Source organism: Crinia signifera, chromosome 1, assembly GCF_055691185.1.
Source record: "Crinia signifera chromosome 1, ASM5569118v1, whole genome shotgun sequence".
NCBI classification, from domain to species: Eukaryota; Metazoa; Chordata; class Amphibia; order Anura; family Myobatrachidae; genus Crinia; species Crinia signifera.
Window position 1 is genome coordinate 107,440,963 of NC_139217.1, and position 27,949 is coordinate 107,468,911.

Here is a 27,949-nt window from a genome sequence, read left to right on the forward strand (position 1 = left end):
ACTATACACAAATCACATTTCATGCCACTATCACCATGTCATAGTAAGCACCCATGACAACTCATCGTATGGGTGCTTGTACAATGAAATATCGCATCGCATCGCATTTAGTGCCCTGCGATCCCATGCGATATTTCATTGTATAAGCACTCCTGTGCACTTCATATGGACATCGCATCGCACAGCACTATACACGCTGCGCGATGCGATTTCACTACGGAGAATAGCCCAGTAAGCTAAATGCGTACTGGGCGCCCTGCTTTGAAACAAGTACCGTATCTATTATCGATGCCATGTGCGTTCTCTTGCACCATTACTACATGTACACCCTGGTCACAATTAACAGTAGTCGACATGTGTCAACTCTCATCTTTGTATGCAAAAATAACCATTATGTGATTATGCATTTATACGATCATGTACTCTAAGCTCACTGATGTGTTAAAAAACATGATTGATGCCCTTGTTTTGCGTAACTTTAGTTTGGCCTGTCCTGCCCATTTCTCCCTTACCATCCATCCATGCTGTTTAGGGCCATTGCCCCAAAAATCTGAAGATATGTCTTGTACTTTACATGTGATGTTGCTATGTCCAAACAGTCACACCCTCTCTACTATCTTCTACAGCAGGGCTGAGCAACACCGGCCCTCCAGATGTTGATGAACTACACATCCCAGCATGCCTTGCATCAGTTTCAGCATGGCCACATAGCAAAACTAATGCAAAGCATCCTGGGATGTGTAGTTCATTAACATCTGGAGGGCCGGTGTAGCCCAGCCCTGTTCTACAGGGTGCTACATCAATAGGAAGTACTCAGATTGGTTGCCCATAGCAACCGCACATGTGAAGTACAACTCCCTTCTTAGTACATTTCCCCCAATGCACACGTGTCCATTCCTGAAACCAAAATACTGTAAGATTCCTTCATCACTCTCCAAACGCAACACAATATGGGTGTGGGGACCCACATTGCACATAAATCTAGCTGCAAATCTGCAGATATATAATTTCACAAACAACACAAAGGTCACTTTAAATCAGTGTTTTATTTAATTTTTTTTTCCTGTTCTGTTTCACAGGCAAAATAATCCTGTCAAAGTAAAACATAACTGAAATAAAAACACAGGCAGGACAAAATATAGCATCAGCAGAATCATCTCTCACACAATAGAGGATTGCCCAAGTGATACACCACACCAGCACTGACAATGCATCAGCCACAAATCCTGGCAGCCATGTTCAACATGAAGGAACAAAGAAATAACGGCAGAGACTAGGGCCCAGTTGGTGGTGATCATCTCCAAGCTCATTGTGGCGGAGGAGGAGGTCATTCTGGCGGCTAAGGATCTCATTTTGCCGGATGGCTTGCTCAGCTATAACCTGTTGGCTTGTAGCTATCGCTTTCAGGACCTCATGGTTCCTATCCTGCCGCTCTGCTGCTTCCACTATCTGCTGCAGAATGCCCCTCAGCAGCTGCACACCAATATCCCCCTCGGGCTGTGTGGGACCATGATGCAGATTGGCAGGTTGAGGGGTGGGAGGTCCTTGTGTTGATGGAGTGCCTGGGGACGGTGGAGGCCAATCTTGGTCTATAAATATAAGGGGAAAAAAAAAAACCTTTTAGACCCATGCTATAATACAATGGAAGAAAACCAGAAAATGCCACGTTCAACATTTACCTCCAAGCTCAGCCGCGAACACCTCCACCGGGGGCTCGCTGTCCATATCGACCACTCCCCAGATCTCCTCGATTGTCAGACAATCCTGTGCCAGGAGATCCAGGGAGGTAAGCTCAAGATGTTTGGGCATTCTGCCAGCCCCGGTGGTCTGGCTGTGCCTCCACCGTCCTGCCAGCTTCTTCTCTAGGTTGCTTTTGAAATCGTGCTACCTAAAAAAGAGAAATTATCATCGAATACATAATATACCAATTGATATAATTTTGGCAACATCATTTGCATTAAATTTAAAGCATGCACATAGCACTTACAGCAATGTACCATATTTATATGGTGTGTTCATACCGCCTACTTATCACATCCAATCCAAATACACATAATTGTAGAAGTGTTTAAGGTAACAAAATCTATATGTTTCCTCCCATAAGGTGTGATACAGCCCATGGGGTCTTATTTGGTAAGATGTGAAATACACCTAACAGGTGATGTTGGTTTGGGCAACCAATCACATGCGGTCCAGCAGCCATCAATTCTGCTTCTGATTGGCTGCTGGACTGCAAGCACCTATTGGCTAGCGGTCCAGCGGCAGACTTAATAGCAGCGGGCAGGGCAGCTGAGCGAAACCGGGCAGAGCAGGGAAGGGAGTGGGCTGCACGGCTCTGATGCCCTTTGATATCTCAGCGCCCGGAGCTTATGCTCCACCCTCCCTGCGCCCCTGTCCGAACCAGCCATGTGGGAGTCAGGTGCATGGCTTATATGACTTTATTATATGTTTCACATTCATTTGCTGTATGTTAAATGTTCATCTATGTCAGTGCTGAGCCAATCTACTTTCTTCCCCTAGATGCAGGCAGCCTACTATGCGAAATGTAAGTATTACCCCTATATTACATACACTTTTGGTTCAGGCATAACTAGTATCACCAGCAGCAGTTCCCTGGGGGGCCTAGGTCATGCCCACCAGCTGATGCACCTCCGTGTGCATCATGTGATGGGTAATCTCAGGGGTAGGGATGGTCTCCTGGGGAAGGGGTAGCAGAGTCTACAGCTGACATGGGGCAGCATTATCTGCTGCTCTGAGGCTCAGCTGGTGGGTGGCTTATGCACTGGGGCTAATGGGGTTTAGTACAGGGACCCAGATCTGGTTACCAGGCACAGGAAGTGACCCACTCTGCTGATTCCTAGGACAGGGATGTTGTATAGACTATATACAGATGTGTCCTCCTGCTTTGATGCTACATAGTGTACGCAGTGCTTCTCGCATCTCCCAAGATGAGTGGGTGCGAACATAAGAGGACCGAGAGTGCAAGTGTATGAATAGAAGGGCAAGGGGGCATGCGTATAAATGGGAGCTCCGCGGGTGTGAGTATATGATTGGGAGGGCTGCAGGTGCGAGCGTATGAATGAAAGCGTATGAATGGGAGGGCCGTGGCTGCGAGTGACGGAATGGGTGGGCCATGGATACAACTGTATGAATGGGAGAGCCACAGGTGCAAGCGTAGGAATGGGAGGGCCACGGGTGCAAGCATACTAATGGGAGGGCTGTGGCTGCAAGTGTAGGAATGGGAGGGCCACAGGTGCGAGCATAGGAATGGGAGAGTTGTGGCTACGAGTGTAGGAATGGAAGGGCCACAGGTGCGAGCATAGGAATGGGAGGGTTGCGGTGTGAGTATAGGAATGGGAGGGCCGAGGGTGCAAGAGTAGGAATGGGAGAACCGGGGGTGTGCATGCTCACAGCTTCCCTAGCATAGTCGCAGAGTTATAAGAGGACACATCTGTAGGTGCTACACTGCCTTACTACCAGCACCTCACATGGGGGGTTCTATTGGTTTACTCTTTCTGACAAAATCATGTGCACTGCAGGGGGGGGGGGGGGGGGGGGCAGATGCAACATGTGCAGAGAGATTTAGAATTGGTGAGTTATTTTGTTTCTGTGCAGGGAAAATACTGACTGCTTTATTTCCACACTGCAATAGAGCTCACTTTGAAGTAAAACCCCACCCAAATCTAATTCTCTCTGCACAAGTTATATCTGCCCCACCAGCAGTGCACATGGTTTTGTCCATCTAAGAAGGATTTTGTCAGAAAGAGTGAACTAGAATAAGGCCCATGGTAAGGAAGCTGCTGTATAACTGTATGACATGAGGAACTGATATGTGATACTAATTCTCCCAATCTCATTCTTTTTTACATAGGGATTAAAATGATCATAAACATAAAACATATGAGCATTGCGGCTGCCGTAGTCTTGCCGATCGTATTAATTGTGTGCATTGGGTAAGTTAGTAACCACCTACACAGCGGCTTACCTTTTATATAGCTACATATTATTATTATTATTATTATGTAATGTCTCACAGACTGCATCTGGCTTCACTACAGTGGCGGATTTTTCCTGGGGGGGTGGGCTGCAGCCCTGCAGCCCATAGGTAAAAACCGCCACTGATTATTACTATTATAGAGTGTATGCCTGTCACATATACCATGTCCCAGCCCTAGGGGACAGTATACTATACAGGGCACTAATAGAGGGAGGTCTGTAGTAAGGAGGAGACACTACACTCGCACATCACTATATATATTATAAAAATATATATATAGTAGGTACAGATAGGCGGCACTCACAGGATTTCTTGATGAACAAACGTGTAATTTTATTTCAAACACGATCCAACATGTTTCGGGTCTTGCCCGTCCTGAGGACAGGCAAGACCCGAAACATGTTGGATCGTGTTTGAAATAAAATTACACGTTTGTTCATCAAGAAATCCTGTGAGTGCCGCCTATCTGTACCTACTATCTGCAAGGGCGTAAGACCCCATCGTGGAGGGCACCGGGTATTACTAACTTATTCAAACAGCGAGTGCCAGGCAACAAGAATATATATAGATATATAGATATATATATTAGGGCGGAGTGAAAAAACTGAAATTGAGAAATTCAAAATCGGCTAGTGTGGGAAAGTTGTGACTTGACCTGAATAAGAAACGTGCAAAAGCATTTTGATCTGAGTCAACATCTTCTGTTCTGGCAAGAGGCCTAAAGTTTCACTTTTTAGGTGAAAATGACGAAACCTATGAAGATGCTCCAATCTAGTTATAATTATGTCCGGATGTCTTAGAGTGGTTCATTAATATACTTTAGCATAGTAAAAAACAGTACGAGCTTGTCCTAGTGCAAAGTGACTGACTGGCGGGAGAAAAAATCCCTAATAATTGACCCATTTTCATGGTCACAATTGTGAATATTGTGTGTTTTCTCCTGAACGTGTTTATAATAGAAGAAGCACAAATACTCTAAATGGAATTTCATTGACACTGTGTGAAATATAAAACTGCATAATAGCCCTTAATCAGACCTGATCGCAGTACAAATTTGTTCTCAAAATGGGCAAAACAAATGCTGCATTGCAGGTGGGGCAGATGTAACGTGCTGAGAGAGTTAAATTTGGGTGGGGTGTGTTGAAACTGAAATCTAAATTGCAGCAGGTATTTACCCTGCACAGAAACAAAATAACTCAACACAAATCTAAAGGTGGCCCTACATCTACAGATCGATTGTCAGATCTGGCTGGTTGGAACAAATACCTGGTAATATCTGAATGACAGTTTTTGGCAGTTTTCCAGCATTTCAAAGCAAAGTGCTCTCATCCATTACCAGTATTTTGTTCCAAACAGACAGATCGGACAATAAATCTGTAGATGTATGGCCACATTAACTCCCTCTGCACATGTTACATCTGCCCCACCTGCAGCTGCATTACAGCATATAATTATGCCAAAGATAAGCCAATATATTAACAGATAAATACATTAAAGTGCATTATGCTGTAATAAGTATTGCTGATCAATCCTGCCTAGCAGGGCTGTCTTTTTGTATGGGCTTAATGGGCACTTGCCCAGGGGCCCCCGGCGTATAAGGGCTGTATGTTGATAGCTGAGGATCCCCTTTTTCCAGGGATACCAAAATTTTGAAAATCGGCCCTGGGGAACTGCAGATATCCAACTTCAAAGCAGCAGTCCACATCCGACCTGTTAATTACAATTTCCAGTCATATTTCTCAGGTTCTCTCTGACACTAGCGGCTTGTCTCTATCATGCCCAGAACCAGAGATATCAGCCTTCAAGCAGCCGGTCCCTGCTCCAGCTCCAAACGTCTGGTGTAGTTTTATATTTTTGTCAATGGATTGCTCTGGCTCCTGATCTCTGATACCCAAGTTCCCAGCACCTCCTGAAAGTTGGGACTCTAGGTTTTTATACTAGGCTAAGAAATCTATTTCCAGATAATGGCGATATCTGCAGTCAAACAAGCTGCCCTTCCACCGGAAAATGACGAATATTAAGCCCACTCCATTATCCAACCGTCCCCTGTGTATAAAACACCCCCTACCTCCCTGGAAGTCATTTACAAGGGACATACAGCTCAGTGCCCCCTTCCACACGTTAGTGTTCACCCTCCCACCACCTGTGCAGTAAAGGAGTAATTAGCAGAAGTTACTGCTCCAGGTCCTACATGTTGAATGGAAGATAGAGCACCCCCTGCCACCCGTAGGACATCAAAGCTGCTGCTGATATCACCCCCCACCCCTAGGAGGGGAGAATGGGTAAGGGCCCCAGTGCATTGCTTTGCCCAGGTGCCCACACTGCTGTTAAGACGGCCCTGCTGCCTAGAAATGAACACAGTGATTGGCATATATGTACTGCTGGACACCACTCATAGAATGATTAACCTGTTATTTTTTGAATAAATGTTCTTGTTTTTTTTCCCCTAAACATTAGATGTATTTGTTTATTTATTTATTTACAGTTTCTTATATAGCTCAGCAGATTCCTTTACGCTTTACAATAGTAGACAGTGATAAAACAAACTGGGTAATGACAGATAGACTTGGGGGTTAGAGGGCCCTGCTGCAAGCTTACAATTTATTACATCATAATACACTTCAACGTATTTAACAGTTAATATATTGGCTTATCTTTGGCATAATTATATGCTGTAATGCAACTCAATCATGTTCCCAGTATAGGGGATGCAACACTGTTTTTCTGTCAATAAACAGAAGTGATATGTAAAATGATACATTAGACAGTTTACACTTACTTGTAATACTTATTGTAACAGTTACTGTTTTTCAATAACAGACTGCAACAGTTATTTCTTATTTATATACACAGGATTGTCTATCTTTGTATATGCACTGCAAAGAGAGCAGCATAAATCCAATTTCATGTATTTCAGTGACACTGTGTGAAATATAACACTGCATAATGGCCCTTAATCAGACCTGATCGCAGTACAAATTTGTTCTCAAAATGGGCAAAAAAATGCTGGACTGCAGGTGGGGCAGATGTAACATGTGCAGAGAGATTTAAGGTGGCCATACATCTACAGATTTATTGTCCGATCTGTCTGGTTGGAACAAAATCCTGGTAAAAGATGAGAGCAAATGACAGTTGAGCATTTGCTTTGAAATGCTGAAAAACTGTCATTCAGATATTACCAGCTGTTTGTTCCAACCGGCCCAATCTGACAATCGATCTGTAGATGTATGGCCACCTTTAGATTTGTGTGAGTTATTTTGTTTCTGTGCAAGGTAAACACTGGCTGCATTATTTTTACACTGTAATTTAGATTTCAGTTTCAACACACCCCACCCAAATTTAACTCTCTCAGCACGTTACATCTGCCCCACCTGCAATGCAGCATTTGTTTTGCCCATTTTGAGAACAAATTTGTACTGGGATCAGGTCTGATTAAGGGCTATTATGCAGTGTTATATTTCACACAGTGGGCCTTATTTTGGTTCATTCTTTCTGACAAAATCCTTCTTAGATGGGCAAAACCATGTGCACTGCAGGTGGGGCAGATGTAACATGTGCAGAGAGAATTAGATTTGGGTGGAGTTTTACTTCAAAGTGAGATCTATATTGCAGTGTAAAAATAAAGCAGTCAGTATTTTCCCTGCACAGAAACAAAATGACTCACCCAAATCTAATTCTCTCTGCACATGTTACATCTGCCCCCCCTGCAGTGCACATGGTTTTGTCCATCTAAGAAGGATTTTGTCAGAAAGAATGAACCAAAATAAGGCCCTGTGTCACTGAAATTCCATTTAGAGTATTTGTGCTTCTTCTATTATAAACACGTTCAGGAGAAAACACACAATATTCACAATTGTGACCATGAAAATGGGTCAATTATTAGGGATTTTTTCTCCCGCCAGTCAGTCACTTTGCACTAGGACAAGCTCGTACTCTCTTTTACTAAGCTAAAGTATATTAATGAACCACTCTAAGACATCCTGACATAATTTTAACTAGATCGGAGCATCTTCATAGTTTTCGTCATTTTCACCAAAAAAGTGAAACTTCAGGCCTCTTGCCAGAACAGAAGATGTTGACTCAGATCAAAATGCTTTTGCACGTTTCTTATTCAAGTCAAGTCACAACTTTTCCACACTAGCCGATTTTGAATTTCTCAATTTCAGTTTTTTCACTCCGCCCTAATATATATATATATATATATATATATATATATATATATATATATATATATATATATATATATATATATATATATTAGGGCGGAGTGAAAAAACTGAAATTGAGAAATTCAAAATTTTTTTTGCCCATTTTGAGAACAAATTTGTACTGCGATCAGGTCTGATTAAGGGCCATTATGCAGTGTTATATTTCACACAGTGTCACTGAAATACATGAAATTGGATTTATGCTGCTCTCTTTGCAGTGCATATACAAAGGTAGACAATCCTGTGTATATAAATAAGAAATAACTGTTGCAGTCTGTTATTGAAAAACAGTAACTGTTACAATAAGTATTACAAGTAACAGTGTGAACTGTCTAATGTATCATTTTACATATCACTTCTGTTTATTGACAGAAAAACAGTGTTGCATCCCCTATGCTGGGAACATGAATGGGCTGCATTACAGCATATAATTATGCCAAAGATAAGCCAATATATTAACCGTTAAATACGTTGAAGTGTATTATGATGTAATAAATTGTAAGCTTGCAGCAGGGCCCTCTAACCCCCAAGTCTGTCTGTCATTACCCAGTTTGTTTTATCACTGTCTACTATTGTAAAGCGCAACGGAATCTGCTGAGCTACATAAGAAACTGTAAATAAATAAATAAACAAATACATCTAATGTTTAGGGGGAAAAAAACAAGAACATTGATTCAAAAAATAACAGGTTAATCATTCTATGAGTGGTGTCCAGCAGTACATATATGCCAATCACTGTGTTCATTTCTAGGCAGCAAGGGCCGTCTTAACAGCAGTGTGGGCACCTGGGCAAAGCAATGCACTGGGGCCCTTACCCTTTCTCCCCTCTTAGGGGTGGGGGGTGGTATCAGCAGCAGCTTTGATGTCCCACGGGTGGCAGGGGGTGCTCTATCTGCCATTCAACATGTAGGACCTGGAGCAGTAACTTCTGCTATTTACTCCTTTACTGCACAGGTGGTGGGAGGGTGAACACTAACATGTGGAAGGGGGCACTGAGCTGTATGAAGGGTCCCTTGTAAATGACTTCCAGGGAGGTAGGGGGTGTTTTATACACAGGAGACGGTTGGATAATGGAGTGGGCTTAATATTCGTCATTTTCCGGTGGAAGGGCAGCTTGTTTGACTGCAGATATCGCCATTATCTGGAAATAGATTTCTTAGCCTAATATAAAAACCTAGAGTCCCAACTTTCAGGAGGTGCTGGGAACTTGGGTATCAGAGATCAGGAGCCAGAGCAATCCATTGACAAAAATATAAAACTACACCAGACGTTTGGAGCTGGAGCAGGGACCGGCTGCTTGAAGGCTGATATCTCTGGTTCTGGGCATGATAGAGACAAGCCGCTAGTGTCAGAGAGAACCTGAGAAATATGACTGGAAATTGTAATTAACAGGTCGGATGTGGACTGCTGCTTTGAAGTTGGATATCTGCAGTTCCCCTGGGCCGATTTTCAAAATTCTGTTATCCCTGGAAAAAGGGGATCCTCAGCTATCAACATAGAGCCCTTATACACCTGGGATCCCTGGGCAAGTGCCCATTAAGCCCATACAAAAAGACGGCCCTGCTAGGCAGGATTGATCAGCAATACTTATTACAGCATAATGCACTTTAATGTATTTAACTGTAAATATATTGGCTTATCTTTGGCATACTTATATGCTGTAATGCAACTGCAGGTGGGGCAGATGTAACATGTGCAGAGGGAATTAATGTGGCCATACATCTACAGATTTATTGTCCGATCTGTCTGTTTGGAACAAAATACTGGTAATGGATGAGAGCACTTTGCTTTGAAATGCTGGAAAACTGCCAAAAACTGTCATTCAGATATTACCAGGTATTTGTTCCAACCAGCCAAATCTGACAATCGATCTGTAGATGTATGGCCACCTTTAGATTTGTGTGAGTTATTTTGTTTCTGTGCAGGGTAAATACCTGCTGCATTATTTTTACACTGCAATTTAGATTTCAGTTTCAACACACCCCACCCAAATTTAACTCTCTCAGCACGTTACATTTGCCCCACCTGCAATGCAGCATTTGTTTTGCCCATTTTAAGAACAAATTTGTACTGCGATCAGGTCTGATTAAGGGCTATTATGCAGTGTTATATTTCACACAGTGTCACTGAAATTCCATTTAGAGTATTTGTGCTTCTTCTATTATAAACACGTTCAGGAGAAAACACATAATATTCACAATTGTGACCATGAAAATGGGTCAATTATTAGGGATTTTTTCTCCCGCCAGTCAGTCACTTTGCACTAGGACAAGCTCGTACTGTTTTTTACTATGCTAAAGTATATTAATGAACCACTCTAAGACATATTGACATAATTATAACTAGATCGGAGCATCTTCATAGGTTTCGTTATTTTCACCTAAAAAGTGAAACGTTAGGCCTCTTGCCAGAACAGAAGATGTTGACTCAGATCAAAATGCTTTTGCACGTTTCTTATTCAGGTCAAGTCACAACTTTCCCACACTAGCCGATTTTGAATTTCTCAATTTCAGTTTTTTCACTCCGCCCTAATATATATATGTGGAGTTTCCACAATGGGATGGTCTATGCTACACCACCACCAGGATTTTTCTGGAGGGAGGGGGCTGTGTTTCTAAACCTGATATTACTAAAGTCCCATACACACTAGGCAATCCCCTCCAACTTGGATATTGGTGGCGACGGGAACACGGCAGGATGCTGGCATCAGCAAGTCTATACACAATTGCAAATGCCAGTGTTAAAAGAAAGTGAAAGCTGGGGGGAGGGGGGCCACATGGGGTTGGGGTAAGGGCTATGCTGCATAGCTGTTGTTAACAAGGTCCTTCCTTGTCTGTACATGCAGGACAAGGGAGAGGGCTGTTAACAATGCGCTGGAGCGTGCATTGTTAATGACGCAATAGTAAAAAATATCATTTAGAAGGGCCCTTCTGAGCGAAATAAATTTTTTTCAATTTCTTATATAGCGCAGCAGAATCTGTTTCGCTTCACAATTGTAGACAGCGATAGAACAAACTGGGTAACAAAAGACAGACAGAGGTGGGTGAGCCCTGCTGTATGATATCTTTTACTATCTTGTCTAGTTTGTATGTAACACATTAATCCACGTTAGTAGTGCCCCTTAAACATTGAAAAAGCTCTATTACAGTGCGAAAAGTGTTGGTGGACTTTACAAGTGACTGAACTCTCCAGATAGTACCACAACAGCTGCTTTGAGCCCTGAGAGACCTTAAATCCAGCTGGTCATTTTTAATACGGTACCGTATGGACACTATATATATATATATATATATATATATATATATATATATATTTTTTTTTTTTTTTTCAGTCACTTTTTATGAGGCAAAACTGCCCCCCTTCCATTTATTTATTTTTTCTTCTTTTATAAACCCACTTCAATGTCATGTATTGATTTTTATGCTACATAATTGTTTCCAATATGTGCTGCTAATTCATTTTAGTTCATTCACTAATTAAAGACTGAATATTTTATGAAGGTTACTTGTATCTACTTTTAGTATTCCATTATTAATGTTAGCGCAGTCTACTTGTTTTCCTTTTTGTATTCTGTGGTACTCTTTACATAGAAGGGCTCCCATCGTGGCCATCTCGGGCATTGAATGCACTAAAAAATCGGGTGCGATGCGACCGACGCGATGCCCGCGATTTCCCATAGGGAACAATGTTAAATGTCTCAATTGACCCGATTTTCCTGTTCAATGCCTCAATTGACCCGATTTTTCCATAGGAAACAATGTTAAATGGGCCACAGAGGCCAAATAGGCACCCTGAAGTGTGAAATGGCCACCCCAATTGTTAACGCCACCCCACGATCAACGTCAACCCGAAGCGTGGCGAGCGCAGCGAGCCCGCGAGGGGCGGCGGTACGCGTCCTACGACCTTTTCATACCACCACTATCGGGTCTGGGTGGGCATTTAACATTGAAATCGCATCGCATGCCATTATAATGGCATGCGATGCGACGCGATATTAAAATTGTACACTCATCCCGGGAAAAGCCTCAAATCGGGTCCATCGCATGCCTTAATTAGTGGTATGCTATGCGACGCGACGGGCGCCGTGATAATACACAAGTACCCATTATGCCTTACAGAAGTAGCACCCCCTACACATTATGCCACATATTAGTAGTGTCTCCTACACATTATGCCACTCCCCTTGCAGCAAAATGCATTCATTTGCAGGTCTATAGGGAGGAGTTGCGGCTAAAATAATGTAATTCTTATGGAATAGCATCATATTGGCTTTGTCCTTTCCCTATTGACATGTGCTTTCCTGGGTGGGGGTTCGGTATCCAGCTCCACCCCCCTGCCTGCATGCACCACTGAGGGGGAAGGGTGATTTTTAACAGTATATCAGAATAATAATAGCCTCATCAGTGACAACCAGATAGTCCTGTACTACTTTTTTATTACTGTGTACTGTACTGTACTACCATATGCTGCCATGTAACACTGCTCTCTGACACCATGCAGGACATGTCTCATGCTGGTCTGTTACTGACCACTTTCTCTTATATTTACATATTTATATTTACAGAATTATATACACGCACAAGGAAGGGGAGGATATGGAGATTACCCGGAAAGAAGGTAAGGACAACTAGGATCTGACCAATAATCCATGACATCACGCCAGAGTAAAGGAGGCAGCATATTAATGAGAGATAGGGTATATGTCCAGGGGAAATGGGTTTGTTATATATGGTGGCTACTACTGCCGCCTTCTGTTACACATGGTGGGTGGTATGTACAGTGCCTATGTACATCCTTGCTGGCGGGTCGCCAGAACGTACGCGCTGGCGACCCGCCAGCGAGAAGACTGAGACGCACGTGCGTCTCACGCGCACGCGCGACGGAAACCCTGTCCGTCTCCGCCTCAGGGAGACGGACAGGGTTAGGGGGGGTTAGGGGGGGGTGCGGGCAGGCGGCGGGGACCCCGGGTTACCGCCGGCAAGCCGGCGGGGACCCGGGGAACTGATGGAAGCGCCGTCGGAAGGGGACGCGCGCGCCCTCTCGTGCGTCCCCTTCTCACCATCGCCATGGCGCTGGCGGGGGATGGCGGCTGGCGACGCCAGCGCCATCCCCTGCAAAGATGGGACCTGACCCATCTGTACTAATGGTAAAATGGGTCAAACCTTAGTAAAGGGTTGTTTTTGGAAGTTCATCTGCAATTGCCATATGTACATTAAAACTTTACGGTGCTTGTACCTGTATGTCTGGATGGCATGCTTAATAGAAGCCTATGGGCTTCTTTGTACAAAAATCCCTGAAAGGGATCCAACATCTGGAAGCCCATACATCACAAAGTAAAGCCCTTATCGGAAGTGCATGTAAGCAGCATTAATAAATGCATTTGATAGGTGGCAGGATGTAGTCCATTCAAAATGCAATGCTTAGTACATAATGCCCAATGTTGTGTTAGACTTCAAAATACTTAACGCATGTTTCCTTATGTCTCCTTCCCACAGGCTTAGAGGCACAAAGAACAATCTGCCAAGGACACCTTAGCCCCCTGCCTCCCACCATCTGCACACCTACCACTTGCTCCTCCACTACCATCTCTACTACCACCTTCATCACATCTACCGCCATTCCAAGACCAATGTGCCCCCTGGCTGCTCTGAAATGCTGAGCCACACCACCACAGATGGCGTATACCAAAGCCTGAAGCCAGGAACAACTCTACACTGGGCAACTTCATAGAGCACTGATAATGATGAGGCCCAGAGCTGATCTGCCTTGATGGGTCACACATCATAGAGCACTGAGAATGGTGGGGCCTGAAGCTGATCTGCCTTGATGGGCCACATCATAGAGCACTGAGAATGGTTGAGCCTGGAGCTGATCTGCCTTGATAGGCACATCATAGAGCACTGAGAATGGTGGAGCCCGGAGCTGATCTGCCTTGATGGGCCACATAGAGCACTGAGAATGGTGGAGTCTGGAGCTGCTCTGACCTGATGGGCCACAAGATCAAAGATGCCATATGGCGAAGCCCGGAGTCAGGGACATGAAGCAAAAGACAATGGGGGTTATTCTAGTCCATTCTTTCTGACAAAATCCTTCTTAGATGGACAAAACCATGTGCACTGCGGGTGGGGCAGATGTTACTTGTGCAGAGAGAATTAGATTTGGGTGGGGTTTTTCTTCAAAGTGAGATCTATATTGAAGTGTAAAATCATGCAGTCAGTATTTTCCCTGCACAGAAACAAAATAACTCACCCAAATCTAATTCTCTCTGCACATGTTACATCTGCCCCCCTGAAGTGCACATGGGCCCTTATTCTGATCTGTGCGGATTTTTCCGCATGCGGTCGGACCGCCGATGGTTTCCGACTGCGCATGTGCAGAGGTCACTCTGCGCATGTGCAGGCGGTTTCGCCGTACCTAATCTTTAGACGCCGCACAGGGGGCGGAGAGGGGCGTGCAGGGCTACTTAGCCTCATTACCCTATGCATACGCCCCGCGTTTCATGGGCGTTCCCATGCAAACGCAGGGCGTATGCATGGTAATGAAGCCGTGACGCATGTGTAGGGGGCGGGCATCTGACATCGCCGGATGTCAGCTGCCCGCCCCCATACATGATTTCATACGGACAAGTGTCCGTGTGGTCTAGGGTGGTGGGCGCTGGTGGAGCGTGCGGCCCTGCATTCAATGTTCGGCGACCATCGAATGCAGGGGCTGCTCCCAAGATGGAGGAGGCGTATCCCCGTCCACTTTCATGCGGACCGCCACATATCCGCGTACGGACGGAGGTGGCGATCCGTATGGAAGGCGGGGATTCGCCTGCACGGTCCTGGCCGCATATTCTGATCTGGCCGCACAGATCAGAATAAGGGCCATGGTTTTGTCCATCTAAGAAGGATTTTGTCAGAAAGAATGAACTAGAATAAACCCCAATGTGAGGGACATGTGTTTACCGGCATCTGGTAGCTGAAGACCCCAAAATGTTAAAATTTGCCAGTGGTGCCCATACCACAATGGTGCCATTGGTTATTGTCATCCAACAAGACCTCCATTCCCTCCCACAGCAATAAACCTTTGCTTAATACATTCTTGTCTTTGCTGCACTTTCTGCATGTTCTGTGTCTATGTATTTACTAGCTATAGAGGTTACATACAGGGTGAGGGAACATACGCTGATTCTTCCACATTACATACACAGCGCTGTACACGGTCTACACATCTGACCTCTGCATAATAGGACTATTCTCCAGGACCTGATTCTATAGCATTTAAGTTACACCATACTCTCCCAGCTATTCATTTCGGGGGCAGGAAGCGGTCCATCTTGCAGAGGTTCCTGATAAAAACTGAGATTTTTGGTAGACTACGTGGGAAAAATTGCAATTTCCATCCGTGGTTTTTACAATCATACATTAGAATAAAATGGAATGAAATATCAAAGCACCTTTATTGTTTTAGACCATGAAAAGAATAGAATAGAAACCCTTAATTTATCCAGCATAGAAAACCGCAAACCTGCCCATACAACTGATTTATAAATACAGTATAGCTAAAAAATAAAATCATACTGCAACAACATTAACCAACCCAAACTGGGTCCAGGGCCATAACCCCTTTAGAAAGATGGAACCCCTGCAAAAATGGGGGTCCGGTACTTGTGTACTAGCACGGCGCCTATCGCATCGCAGACCATAAAGCATGCGATGGTATGCGATGCCATGTTATACAATTTTAAATTGTACTACGAGGTGACAGAAATTACGTGGCGCAGTGCTGCCTCAATTCACAGTTCCCTGAAGTTACACCCTAATTTCACAGAATATACATATAGAACAAAAAAATTGGGAACATAGAAAAGATGGCGCAATAAGATACTTGATATTCTTATTCTAATGGGCTTCTCTCGAGATTCCAGCCGGAGTTATTCTCGTTTCGATATTGACAACCGGGATCGTGCCAGCTAAGAGTGAACAGCCACCTCTTTTTTCCTGCGGATGTATGTATTGTTTTTATATTTTTTAACATTAGATTTTTATTGAGAAAATATTTCTTGTTTTAGTTGCACAAAATATCAACATATGATATAAAACCATTACAGTAATTGAGCAAATAGAAAGGAGGGATGGGGGTACAGGGGTACAGAAAAAAGAAAAAGGACGAGATTGGGAGGGGGGGTATGGGGAAGGGGGAAGTACATCAGGTACACAATGTCTCAACGACCACAAGTTGTAAATATTCTACTTGGCAATCAATCAACGGGTCAATCTCAAGTCAGGACAGGGGCCCTTGGGCTTAAACTAGGGGATCTGAGGGAAGACAGACCAATCGGGACGTTTTGCGTGGAGAGGCAGCCCGTTCTCTCCCTATAATTGGACCACTTAAGCCACTTTGTGCGTATAGATGGGGACATTGTGGAAAAACCGTGATCAACTGTCTCGAATACAAAATGTTTGTGTATCTTATTTATAATCACTGATATGTTGGGGATTTCGGGTGATTTCCACAGGTAGGCCAGGGAAGCTTTTGTGGCTATCAGGATATGACCCAGGAGGTATTTGTCTTCTCCAATCGTGTCTTTGGGGAGGTAGTGGAATAGCGCCACTAGAGGATCTTTTGGGACAGTCACCCCCAGTACCTCTGAGATAAGTAGGAAAACCTCACTCCAGAGTGTGTGAATTGCAGGGCAGCGCCAAAAGATGTGCAAAAGGTCTCCCGTCATTCCACAATTCCTCCAGCAGCTAGCTGAAACATCTGGCCAAATTGTATGTAACCGCACCGGGGTGAAGTACATTCTATGAATCAGTTTGTAAAACATTTCTGAGTGGTTTACACACCCAGAAATCTTAAAGCTCGATTTAAAAATAGCTTCCCAAATTTCTTCATTAAAAGTGTTAGGAAGGTCTCTCTCCCACTTAACTTGTGCTGGGAACTTCACTTTTTGCTGTACGCTGAGTAAATATTGATACCACCTAGAGATATTCCCTTTCGTAGACTGGGAGGTGAGGAGGAATGTTAGGATTTTAGGGAGACCACTCTGGACTGGGGATTTTGGCATGTGTTTCTGCACCCAATTCCGTACCTGCAGATATTTGTAAAAATCCTGCTTCGGGATGTTGTATTTAGATTGAAGGGAAGAGAAGGGGGCTACAGTCCCATCAAGAAGAACATCCTGTATAGACTGCAGGCCTAAATCTCGCCAGGTATTTAGCTGTAGGTCCTGAATCGTGAGGGCTATGGAATGGAGGGATAACTGCGGGGTGGGCAAGGCCTTATCCTGAATGCTATGGATCAGACCGTGCCAAGCGGACAAGGTCGCCAGAATCGCTCTACAGTTCCTGGCTTCTCGGGTAGCCAAGGCCTCCGGCATCCAGGGAAGATCTGATAGGGAGAAAGGTGAAACTGCGTTCTGTTCTATGGATACCCACGGTTTGAGAGCATCTCTAGAGAACCAGTCCCTAATCTGGCCAAGCATACACGCCGAGTGGTATTTTTCCAAATCTGGGTACGCCACCCCCCCTACATTTTTGGCCAGAGTTAGAGTTGATCTAGCTATTCTCGGCCTTGCCCCGCCCCAGATGTATTTGGATAATAAGCGGTTAAATTTATTGCACAGAGCTTTAGGGAAGGGTCTAGGGATTGTACGAAAGAGGTACATTAGCTTGGGGAGTAAAACCATTTTTGCCGCTGCCACACGGCCGACCCAAGAGACTTCCTGCATCATCCACTCTTTTGTGATCTTTTCAAATGCCCTATATAGTGGGTCAAAGTTACAGTTCATTAGGTCCCCTTCTCTAGAAAGATTAACTCCCAGGTATTTAATCGATTTTGATTGCCATGAGTATTTGTATTTTTCTTTTAGTCTACGTAGGACCTCTTCCGGGACATTTATAGGAAGGGCTTCTGTTTTTGTCGTATTTAATTTGTAGAAGGAAATGTCTGTATAGGAGTCTAGGATACTGTGAAGGTGTGAGAGAGAGGTCTCAGGTTGGAGTAGGCATAATAAAATGTCATCAGCAAAGAGGCTGATTTTATGAGAAAGCCCGCCAATCTCAGGTCCAACGACAGATTGCCTAGATCTAATACATTGCGCTAGGGGTTCAATGGACAAGGCAAACATCAGGGGCGATAGGGGGCATCCCTGACGTGTCCCATTGGAAATATTGAATGGGGTGGAAGAACAGCCATTAGTGAATACCGAGGCCGATGGGGCGGAGTATAACGCTAACATGGATTGTAATATTCCTCCCTTGAACCCAAACCTAGTGAGAGTGGCCTTCATGTAGTCCCAGTTGAGCCTATCAAAGGCTTTTTCCGCGTCCAGGGAGAGAATTAGCATTGGGAGGCTCTGGAGTTGACAATACTCCATTAGGTTAATGACCCTCCGGGTGTTGTCGGACGCTTGCCTGCCCAGCACAAAGCCCACCTGGTCCTGGTGAATGAGTTTGGGGAGTAATGGCGATATTCTGTTGGCTATCATCTTCGCAAATATTTTGATATCCGTGTTTAATAAAGCTATGGGGCGATAGTTTTGTACCGCAGTGGGCGGCTTGCCTGGCTTCGGTATAGTAACTATTCGGGCCCCCAACATCTCCTTAGGAAAGGAGGAGGAGTGAGAGGCTTCGTTAAAGACCGACAAAAGCACAGGTGCAAGTGTAGTCTTAAATGCTTTGAAGAAATTAGAAGGGTAGCCGTCTGGGCCTGGGGCTTTATCTGGGGGGAATGAATCGATGGCCGCCTCTACTTCACTCAGCGTCCACGGGGAGCCAAGTGCTTCGCATGTCACTGAGTCAAGAGAGGGGAGGTCTAGCTTATCAAGGAACTTATTTATTTTAGTTAAGGTTGGTTGGGGCGTGTTGGGATCATCTTTTAGATTATACAGTTGCGAGTAGTACTCCGCGAAAGTGTCGGCTATGGTAAAAGGGTCAACTACTTTGGTACCCCTGGGGGTGTAAATTGCATGTATGCGTTCTTTGGCTCTACGGCCTCTCAATTTGCGGGCCAACAGGCGGCCTGCCTTATTGCCCAGCGTATAATATCTTTGGTTAAGCCTTTGGATATTACGGTGGACTTCTGTAAGGGAAAATGTGTTGACTGTATCCCGGGCGATTAGGAGTTGTCTAAAAAGGGCTTTATTATGAGGGTCTGCTTTATGGGCTTTTTCTAGTGTGGCTGATTTCCTTTCTGCCGAGGCTTGGCGTTGTTTGTACTGTCGCTTCATTCTAGAAGCCACTTGTATTGCTGAGCCTCGGACCACTGCCTTCAGCGCACACCAATGCGTGAAGACAGAGGTATCCGAGGGGGAGTTGGTTTTGATATATGAGTCCAGCGAATCTGACAGAGTCTGGCGAGCGTCTGGTTGTGCTATAAGATGTGTACCAAGTCTCCAGGAGCCCGGGGCGATTGTGCGTCTACTAACCTCCCAGCTAAGCAAAAGTGGGGAATGGTCTGACCAAGATATTGGGAGGATACTAATCTTGCTAATGGATGCTAGTGTCTCTCTATCCACCAATGCCATGTCAATCCTAGAGTACGACCTGTGCACATGGGAGTAAAAGGTATAGTCTCGCACTGAGGGGTGTTTGGATCTCCAGGCATCGAATAAGGCATATTCAGCGAGCAGTTGACGAAATTTAGAGGAGGGGTCGTTAGGTGGCCTCTGCTGCCGGCTTTGGGTTGGGTGTGAACGATCAATACCAGGATCGAGGACCATATTGAAATCTCCTAGTATCATTAAGGCCCCTTTCATGTGCTGTTGGAGAGTTCTGCAAAAGTTTCTGCAGAATGCTATTTGTTTGGCATTTGGAGCATAGCACGAGACCAAAGTGGTTTCAATATTATTTAAATGGCCTACAAGAATCAGGAATCTCCCTTCCGGATCCTCATATTTAGATGACAGCTGAAATGTACAGTGTTGAGCTATAAGTATTGCTACACCAGCCTTTTTTGTGGGACCGTTGGCCGTAAAACAGTGAGGGTATCTGGAGTCAGTGAAGAGGGGTGGGTTATTTTTTTGAAAATGAGTCTCTTGGACCGCTACTACTTGTGCTTTTAGTTTGTGAAAATAATTTAAAGCTACCTTTCTTTTAGAAGGGGAGTTTAAGCCCTTTGCATTGATAGATACTATGTTAACCATGACGGGCATAAGGGACAGCTGGCGTGGCGTTGATGGAATCGAGAGTATAAATTACTATACCTGATGTATAAGTAGGAGGTGTACAAGGCGACATAAAGGGGAGACATAGGGGAACTAAAACAGAAAATAAATAAAAAGACTAAGTTGATCTCTCTTGAGATCCTAGCCAGTCGCCATAACGAGGCGGCTGTGTACATAGAGTAGGGGGGGTAGTGGCATACCCCCCACCTTCTACCGTATCTCAGTAATTTAGCATAACTCTAACTAAAGGGGGAGGCCTCAGCCCCACACGACATATAACTATAAATACTTAATCAGAACATAACTGGAGTGCGAAGTAACATGCATAGGTAAATAGCAGGACCTTAAATTCTTGACTGAGGGAACTGAGGGATGTCCCATAACGTGGTAAGTGCTTCAATATTAAGCAAGACATACAATCACACTATAGGTACTTAAACCAATCCTAGCTGGAATACAAAATAACATATATAGGTAGGTAATAGGACCCTAAGTTCTTGATTGAGAAAACTGAGAAAAGTCCCATAACGTGGTAACTGCTTCAATATTAAGCAAGACATACACTCAGACATTAATGCACATTTAGATAATGGGGAAAAGAAGCGTATATCAAACAGGTAACAGTCAGAACAAGATAACTAGGAGAGCTTACCCCCTACTCAACCACAGACCAGTCCTGCTGAAGCCTGCGGTTGGAGGAGTCAGTGGAGATGGGGTCGGTAATGTTCCACGACTGTAGTAGCCTCAGGCCTTCTTCTACAGAGTTGATAGGGACAATGGAGCCTTCACGCGTCACCAACAATTTTGTGGGGAAGCCCCATCTGTAGGGGATACCAGCTTTCTGTAGAGCAACTGTGATAGGCTTCAGTGACCTGCGTTTCAGGAGCGTTGCGGCAGATAAGTCCCCGAAGAGCTGGATATTCCCAAGGGATGTAGCCGTGTCAGAGGATGGTCTGGCAGCTTTAAGCAGAGCTTCCTTCGTCTGGAAGTAGTGCATCCGTAAAAGGACATCACGAGGGGCATTATCCGGAGCCGCCCTGGCTTTAGGCAGGCGATGTATTCGGTCGATAAGGAGGGTTGCAGTAGAAGACTGCGGTAAGAGCCCCTTAAAGAGGTTGATAGCATAGTCATGAAGGCTACTATTCGACACCGATTCAGGGATGCCACGCAGCTTTATGTTATTACGCCGCAACCTATCTTCCAAATCCGTAACTTTGTCACGTAGCGCTCGGACCTCCGCCTCAAGTTCATTATGAGAATCTAGTAGGCTGTTGTGTGACCCCACCACCTCCTCCATCTTAGTCTCCAGGTGATTAGTGCGCCCACCTAAGTCGTCAATCGAATGTTGGCAGGCTTGTAGTGTGGCGCGGAATTCCGCGGTGACGTCATCTTTAAATTGGGATAGAAGACACTTCATCGTGCCCACCGTCAGAGCGTCTCCATCTCCCATGGGGACCACCGTGGAGCAAGGAGCTGGCGAGGCGACCGGAGATGTCATGGGAGACGGGAGATGAGAGGCCGTGGGAGTGGCGGGAGGGATCACGTCTTTAGGTCTAGGTTGTTGAGAGGGCGGTTTGAAGAAGGAGATTTGGGGGTTTGGTTTTGGGGTCTTGGAGCGTTTGGCTGGCATGTCAATTGCGCTGTTCAGCTATGGAAGGTATCCGTTCATTGAAAGTTACATAACAATGGGTTCCGTTTTCATAGGTGAGACCGAGGAATCCCCCTACTTTTGGCAGAAGGCGGGAGGGATCATACGTGCTAAATTGGCATAGATAGGAGTTTTAGCACTTTGAGAAGTCCCATAATTGAGACCAAAATGTAGGGCAGTCTTTTCTTTTTCAAGCTGAATCTGCCACGGCTAGTACCCCTGGTGGAAAATAAGGTGGACCCCGTAGCCCACCGCAGGGATTCTGTGTCTCTAGGTGTTGGTGTGACAGATCACACAATGATTAACCCCAGGAAGGTCAGTGGCGATGAAAGGCAGAGCTGTACCTTTAAATATGTCCCAATATAAAGCGATATAGAGCAGTCACAGCAGTGGGGACGGGAATGTCTGTATTCAGTTAGTAAATGACCAGGGCCTGTCACAGGGGGGGAGGGCCAGGTATGAAGCAGCCCGCAGCCCCCAAGCTCAGGGAGTAAGATCCCTTTATCACTCTCTGTGTGGACGCAGAGCCTAAGAGGCCCTGACTGGTGAGAGTGAGGGGTGTCTGCCCCACTCAATATGGCCGCTGTCCACTACCTCCAACGCCTGGTGTGGGGTATGGAAGGGCGCTTCTCTCTGGGGGTGCCTGTGTAGGTAAGGGCTATGAGGTGCTGTCCTCCGCTGCCCGCTGTCTGGGGTGAGGTGTGTGGCTGGGGGAGCAGCAGGGGGAGCGCAGCTGCAGCTAAGCTCAGCTCCCAAGATGGCCGCCGCGTCCTCAGTGAGAAGCCTGAGGCGGCCTCACAGGCTCTCCCTACCTTCTAGGAGGGGGGCTGAGCCCCTGGTGATGTCTGGCAGCGGTGGGGGGCACCTCCGGAGCAAGAACTGCTGAAAAACGGGTTCTCCCGTCGCGATCGCCGCTGCGGAGCTCCGGCGGCGGGTGCGGCTCAAAATCGAGGCCCCGGCTTGTAGGGGTACTAGGCCGCAATCCGCAGAGACCTCTAGAAGGGGTCTCCCGATTCCGCAGCTGTTCCCACGCTGTCCCCCGCTGGTCTGGGGTGTTGCTGGGGTGGGTAGGGGTGCTGATGATTACCCAAATAGTGGGTTTTAAGGCACTTTGTTGGAAGGGCAAGCAGGAGCTCTGGCTTCTTGCTTCCTCCTTCTTCCTCGCTCAGGCCGTTTTTATATTTTTTATTCATCTTGTTTTTTATTGCTGAAGTTTTTTGTAAAATATTTTGAAGTGGATTTTGTGTGAGGTTGGCCCTCACAATCCATTTTTTACGGGATTTGTAAGGAAAATGTTTTTTTGGATTAAAGACTTTGTGATACCTTTTTATATCCACTTCTGGGCTCCAATTTTCTGGTTCCACATAAGGAGTGGATCAAAAGAAACCGCTACGGGTGTGTTCCCCCCACTTAAAGGGGTGAGTAGGGTACGCACCTTCTCCCTTTTCTAGGAAAATATATCCAAGTGTTTCGCATACACCAAATTATACCTTGGGAAATATTTTTCCTTTATTTCTATGATATCTGCATCGGGGAAGATCCAGGGTGATATCCATATTCATTGAATCCATCTTATCCAGAGAGAACCGTGAGAAAGAAACCTTGATAGGTTTTGTACTCTACAATTACATCGTGAGTAGGGGTACGCCTACACTTGTTACCATCTATGAAATAAAGTAAAAGATACTTTTATATGTGTTCCCCCATCACTTCCTTACGTAAGTAAGGTATGCGCTTTAACCACAGCCCTTCTCTTTATCCACGACACCCCCCTAATTATAAGGTGTAAAACCTTTTGAAAAAAGATCGTAGACATCACCTCGTTTTCTCTTTTTTTATGTACACACGAAAAATTTGGGTCATACCAAATACCCCAAATCTGAGGCACCCCAAATCCTTTAAATCACAGGATTGTTCACACTAAGGAAGATCCTACATAAAGAAACCTTTATGAGCTTTATACCATCTAAATGCACCGTGAGTAGGGGTACGCCCACTTATCTCCAAATCTTAAAGAAACCTTTATGTGTGTTTTCCTTCTGTTTATCACGTAAGTGAGGTACGCTGCCTTTGGTCTAAATACCCTTGTTCAGCGGCCCCACGCACTTATTCAATTGTGACATGTGGAGACTATAGTGGAACTAAGACACCTTTAATTTCTTTCGAGCACAACTTCGGACAAATTCCGTCAACACATTGAGGACCCACCAGTAACATCTTCAGGACGTACCAAAGAAACCTTGATGAGAGGACCATCCCCACGACACAACGTGAGTCTGGGTACGCCTGCTGAATGCACTTACATCACGCTTTGTCACTACCATAAAAATGGTTTATATTAATTGACACTTCACACACAGTTGTGTTAATCAATCTTTGTAATCTTTATTTTTTTTGGATTGCCTTACTCGAACACTTACCTGTAACCGGTTGTCAATATCGAAACGAGAATAACTCCGGCTGGAATCTCGAGAGAAGCCCATTAGAATAAGAATATCAAGTATCTTATTGCGCCATCTTTTCTATGTTCCCAATTTTTTTGTTCTATATGTAAATTTTAAATTGTATACCATCGAATTGTATGGCATTGTATGCCATTCTATCGCATATACAATGGTATGCGATTTAAAACTGTATAAGCATCCTAATGCGAGCGCAGCGGTACACGTCCTACGATTTTTTCATACCCCACTATCCACGTCGGCGTGGAGTTGATTTTATATAGTGTGGCGAGCGCAGCGAGCCACCGAGCCCGAAGCGAGTGGGCGCGGAATACATGTAAAGTAATACGCGTGCACTCGCCACGCTTCGGGCTCGGTGGCTCGCTGCGCTCGCCACACTATATAAAATGGACGTGGATAGTGGGGGTATGAAAAGGCCGGAGGACACATACCGCTGCGCTCGCCACGCTTCGGGTTCACGTTCATAGTGGGGGTGCATTTAACATTGTAAGCCACCATTAGGGTGCTTATACAATTAAACATCGTATAGGGGGTTTATACAATTTGAAATCGCATCGCAGTGCATCGGGTGTATGCCATGCCATGCAATGCGATGCGATTATATGTCGTGCGACCAAATATCGTGGGCGCCGTGCTAGTACACAAGTACCGGGAGTCCCCTTCGCAAAACCAAACCTGCTACGTATAATTGTATTTTAAAACTGTCTGAGCAAAGTCTACACAGAATTCTTCTGGCCAATCTGAAAAAAAGATTTTATGGGGGGAATGTAATATGATGTGATAATCTGGCCTGACAGATCTTATTTATTTCTGTTTAGACCAGACATACACTGTTCCAACCTGACCTTCTGTCAACTACTGATTATTAAAGTGCAACATCTGCCTGCCACCTTAGTTTTAAATGTGTGAATCCCACCCATGTCTGTCGTTATATGTGTTTTTTATTTTCGCAGTTCTTAAAATAAACTAATAAAAGCTATATTTTATACTGTTATAGGACCACCAATATAGGACATCTCTTTTTCTTTTTCTAAACTCTCTCCATTTCCATATGTCCAGTGGTAGCACACCCCCGATCCTTTCAAAAATCATTTACACATAAGGACATTAAAGGGGGTCCGCCTGTATTCACCTTAGTCTTGTGCGACTGGCTAACTTCCCTCTCCTTTTCTACTGATGTGAGAATCAGAAAGAGACGGTCAAATGTGCAATTTTAAGCCAAAAATCACACATGTAATAGAGTTCGATTTCATAGCACACACCAGAAATCGATTGCGATTTCTGGTGATTTTTGTCAGCAATGGGAATGTGTAGATTTGTTAGGCAAGGTGCAATTTTTTCAGTAACGGAAAAGCGGTTTATTTGTTAAAAGTAAACAAAAACCAACAAAGGGACCCCTGGTGCAGTATGGTTTATAGCTTTATATGTGAGTAGAAGTGTTTTATATTGAATACGGTAAGATGCAGGTAAACAATGGAGGGATGGGCAGAGTGGATCAGCAGACGATGAGCGTCTTGCAAGGAAGATCAGCCTAGCAGCAGCATTTAAAATGGATTGTAGTGGGGAGAGTCTGTTCTTGGGAAGACCAGTTAGGAGACTATTGCAATAATCAATGCGGGATATAATGAGTGCATGGATAAGAGATTTGGTAGTGTCTTGTGTGAGATACAGTTTTGGATATGTTTTTTAGATGCATGTAACATGATTCGGAGACAGATTGAATGTGGGGAAGAAAGGACAGGCCAGAGTCGAGGATGACCCCTAAGCAACGAGCTTGTGGGGTAGGGTAGATTGCTGAGTTGTCAACAGCGATGGAGATATCAGGATGGTAACTGTTCTTGGTTGGCGGGGATATAAGTAATTCCGTTTTGGAAATATTGAGTTTGAGTTGGCGAGAAGACATCCAAGATGAGATGGCAGATAGACATTCAGAGACTCGGCCCAAAACCACTGGTGACAACTCTGGGGTTGACAGATAGATTTGAGTATCGTCCGCACATTTATATTGTCTTATTTTGGGACTGAAGAAGAGAAAATGACTGATATTGATATTAATAGTATATTCTGTGTAATAGGAGCTCTATATAAATACGCTGATGACTGCATGATTCTAACCATCTCAAGAAGATTGTAAGCTTTCCTACAAGCTATAGGCATTATTAACTTGTTTGCTTTAATATGATGGCACTAGTATTTTACATTTAGTAGCCTCATCCAGTCTCTTAACAATATTCTCATTTTGAATTAGTATAAATAAAGATTGCACGTAAAAAGCCCTAGTAATTAATTCCCCCAACTGACCTTTTCGGTCTTTCTTACTTCAAACCACTTCCGTGCGTCAGTAAACATCTTGCACGTGTAAGAGCCAAGGCTGCTTTAATCATCCTCTCCATTGCTCCATGCACAGCTGCTAAAGATTAGAAAGTCATATAAGACACAGGCTTTGCCATGGTAGCTAACTCTCGTTATAGAGTGCAATATGAATGTTGATATACAAGCTCTGATATTTTGTCTTGCTTGCTTTTTTCTCTTACCTGTATTACCTGAACAATGACTCAAGATGAGCAAAACACTTCAGCAGCAACGATGATTTAGGATGCCCAAACAAACAGGCGCAGTACGTATCCCTCATTAAAGATGTGGTCAGTGGACTGTACTAAAAGGACTAATTTAAGATAACTGTATATATAGAAACATATGGACTAGCCAGTCTGTCCTTTAGGGTTAAGGCATTAGGTATTATAGTTAGGATTAGTTTAGCGGATTAGGGGCCTAATTCAACATGGATTGCTAGTCAGAGTAGATTGAGACAAAAAATGTGTTTTAACATAGAAAAATAGAATTTGACAGCAGATAAGAACCACTTGGCCCATCTAGTCTGCCCCTTTATTAAACATGTTACCTCAAACCATATTCAATCCTTATTTTTTTTGTAAGGATATCAATATGCTTATCCCAAGCATGTTTAAATTGTACTACTGTATTTGCCTCTACCACCTCTGATGGGAGGCTATTCCACTTTTCCACTGCCCTTTCTGTGAAGTAATTCTTCCTCAGATTTCCCCTGAATCTTCCTCCCTCTAGTTTCAGTGCATGTCCTCGTGTTCTGTTGCTCCGCTTCCTGTGAAGAAGGTCTGCCACCTGTACCTTGTTAAAACCCTTGATATATTTGAAAGTTTCTATCATGTCCCCCTTTCCCTTCTCTGCTCTAAACTATGGACATTAAGATCTTTTAGTCTTTCCTGGTACGTTTTGTGATGTAGGCCATGCACCATTTGCCCTTCTTTGTATAGTCTCTAATGTATTTATATCCTTCTGGAGATATGGCCTCCAGAACTGGACACAGTACTCTAGATGAGGTCGTACCAATGATCTATACAGTGGCATTATTACTTCTTTCTTTCTACTGCTGATACCTCTCCCTATGCAGCCAAGCATCTGACTTGCCTTCTTCATTGTTTTGTTACATTGCCTACCTGCCTTTAA

At 44.4% G+C, this 27,949-nt stretch overlaps 1 protein-coding gene across 1 annotated transcript; it reads right to left on the reverse strand.

The window, feature by feature from the left end:
* Positions 1–1,068: 1,068 nt before the first annotated feature.
* On the reverse strand, positions 1,069–27,351 carry LOC146026313 (uncharacterized). Its single transcript, XM_083156882.1, has 3 exons — positions 26,765–27,351; positions 1,680–1,888; positions 1,069–1,589 (listed from the first exon to the last, which is right to left on the reverse strand). The coding sequence occupies exons 2-3, from the start codon at positions 1,807–1,809 to the stop codon at positions 1,240–1,242; spliced, it is 480 nt and encodes a 159-aa protein (XP_083013008.1). The 5' UTR covers positions 1,810–1,888; positions 26,765–27,351; the 3' UTR covers positions 1,069–1,239.
* Positions 27,352–27,949: the final 598 nt, after the last annotated feature.

What these genes read in the sequence shown, in the direction of transcription:
- LOC146026313 (XM_083156882.1), bottom strand. Translation starts at nt 1,809, where the DNA reads ATGCCCAAACATCTTGAGCTTACCTCCCTGGATCTCCTGGCACAGGAT. An exon ending in GTTCGCGGCTGAGCTTGGAG is followed by an intron (nt 1,590 to 1,679) that starts GTAAATGTTGAA and finishes TTATATTTATAG; the next exon opens with ACCAAGATTGGCCTCCACCG.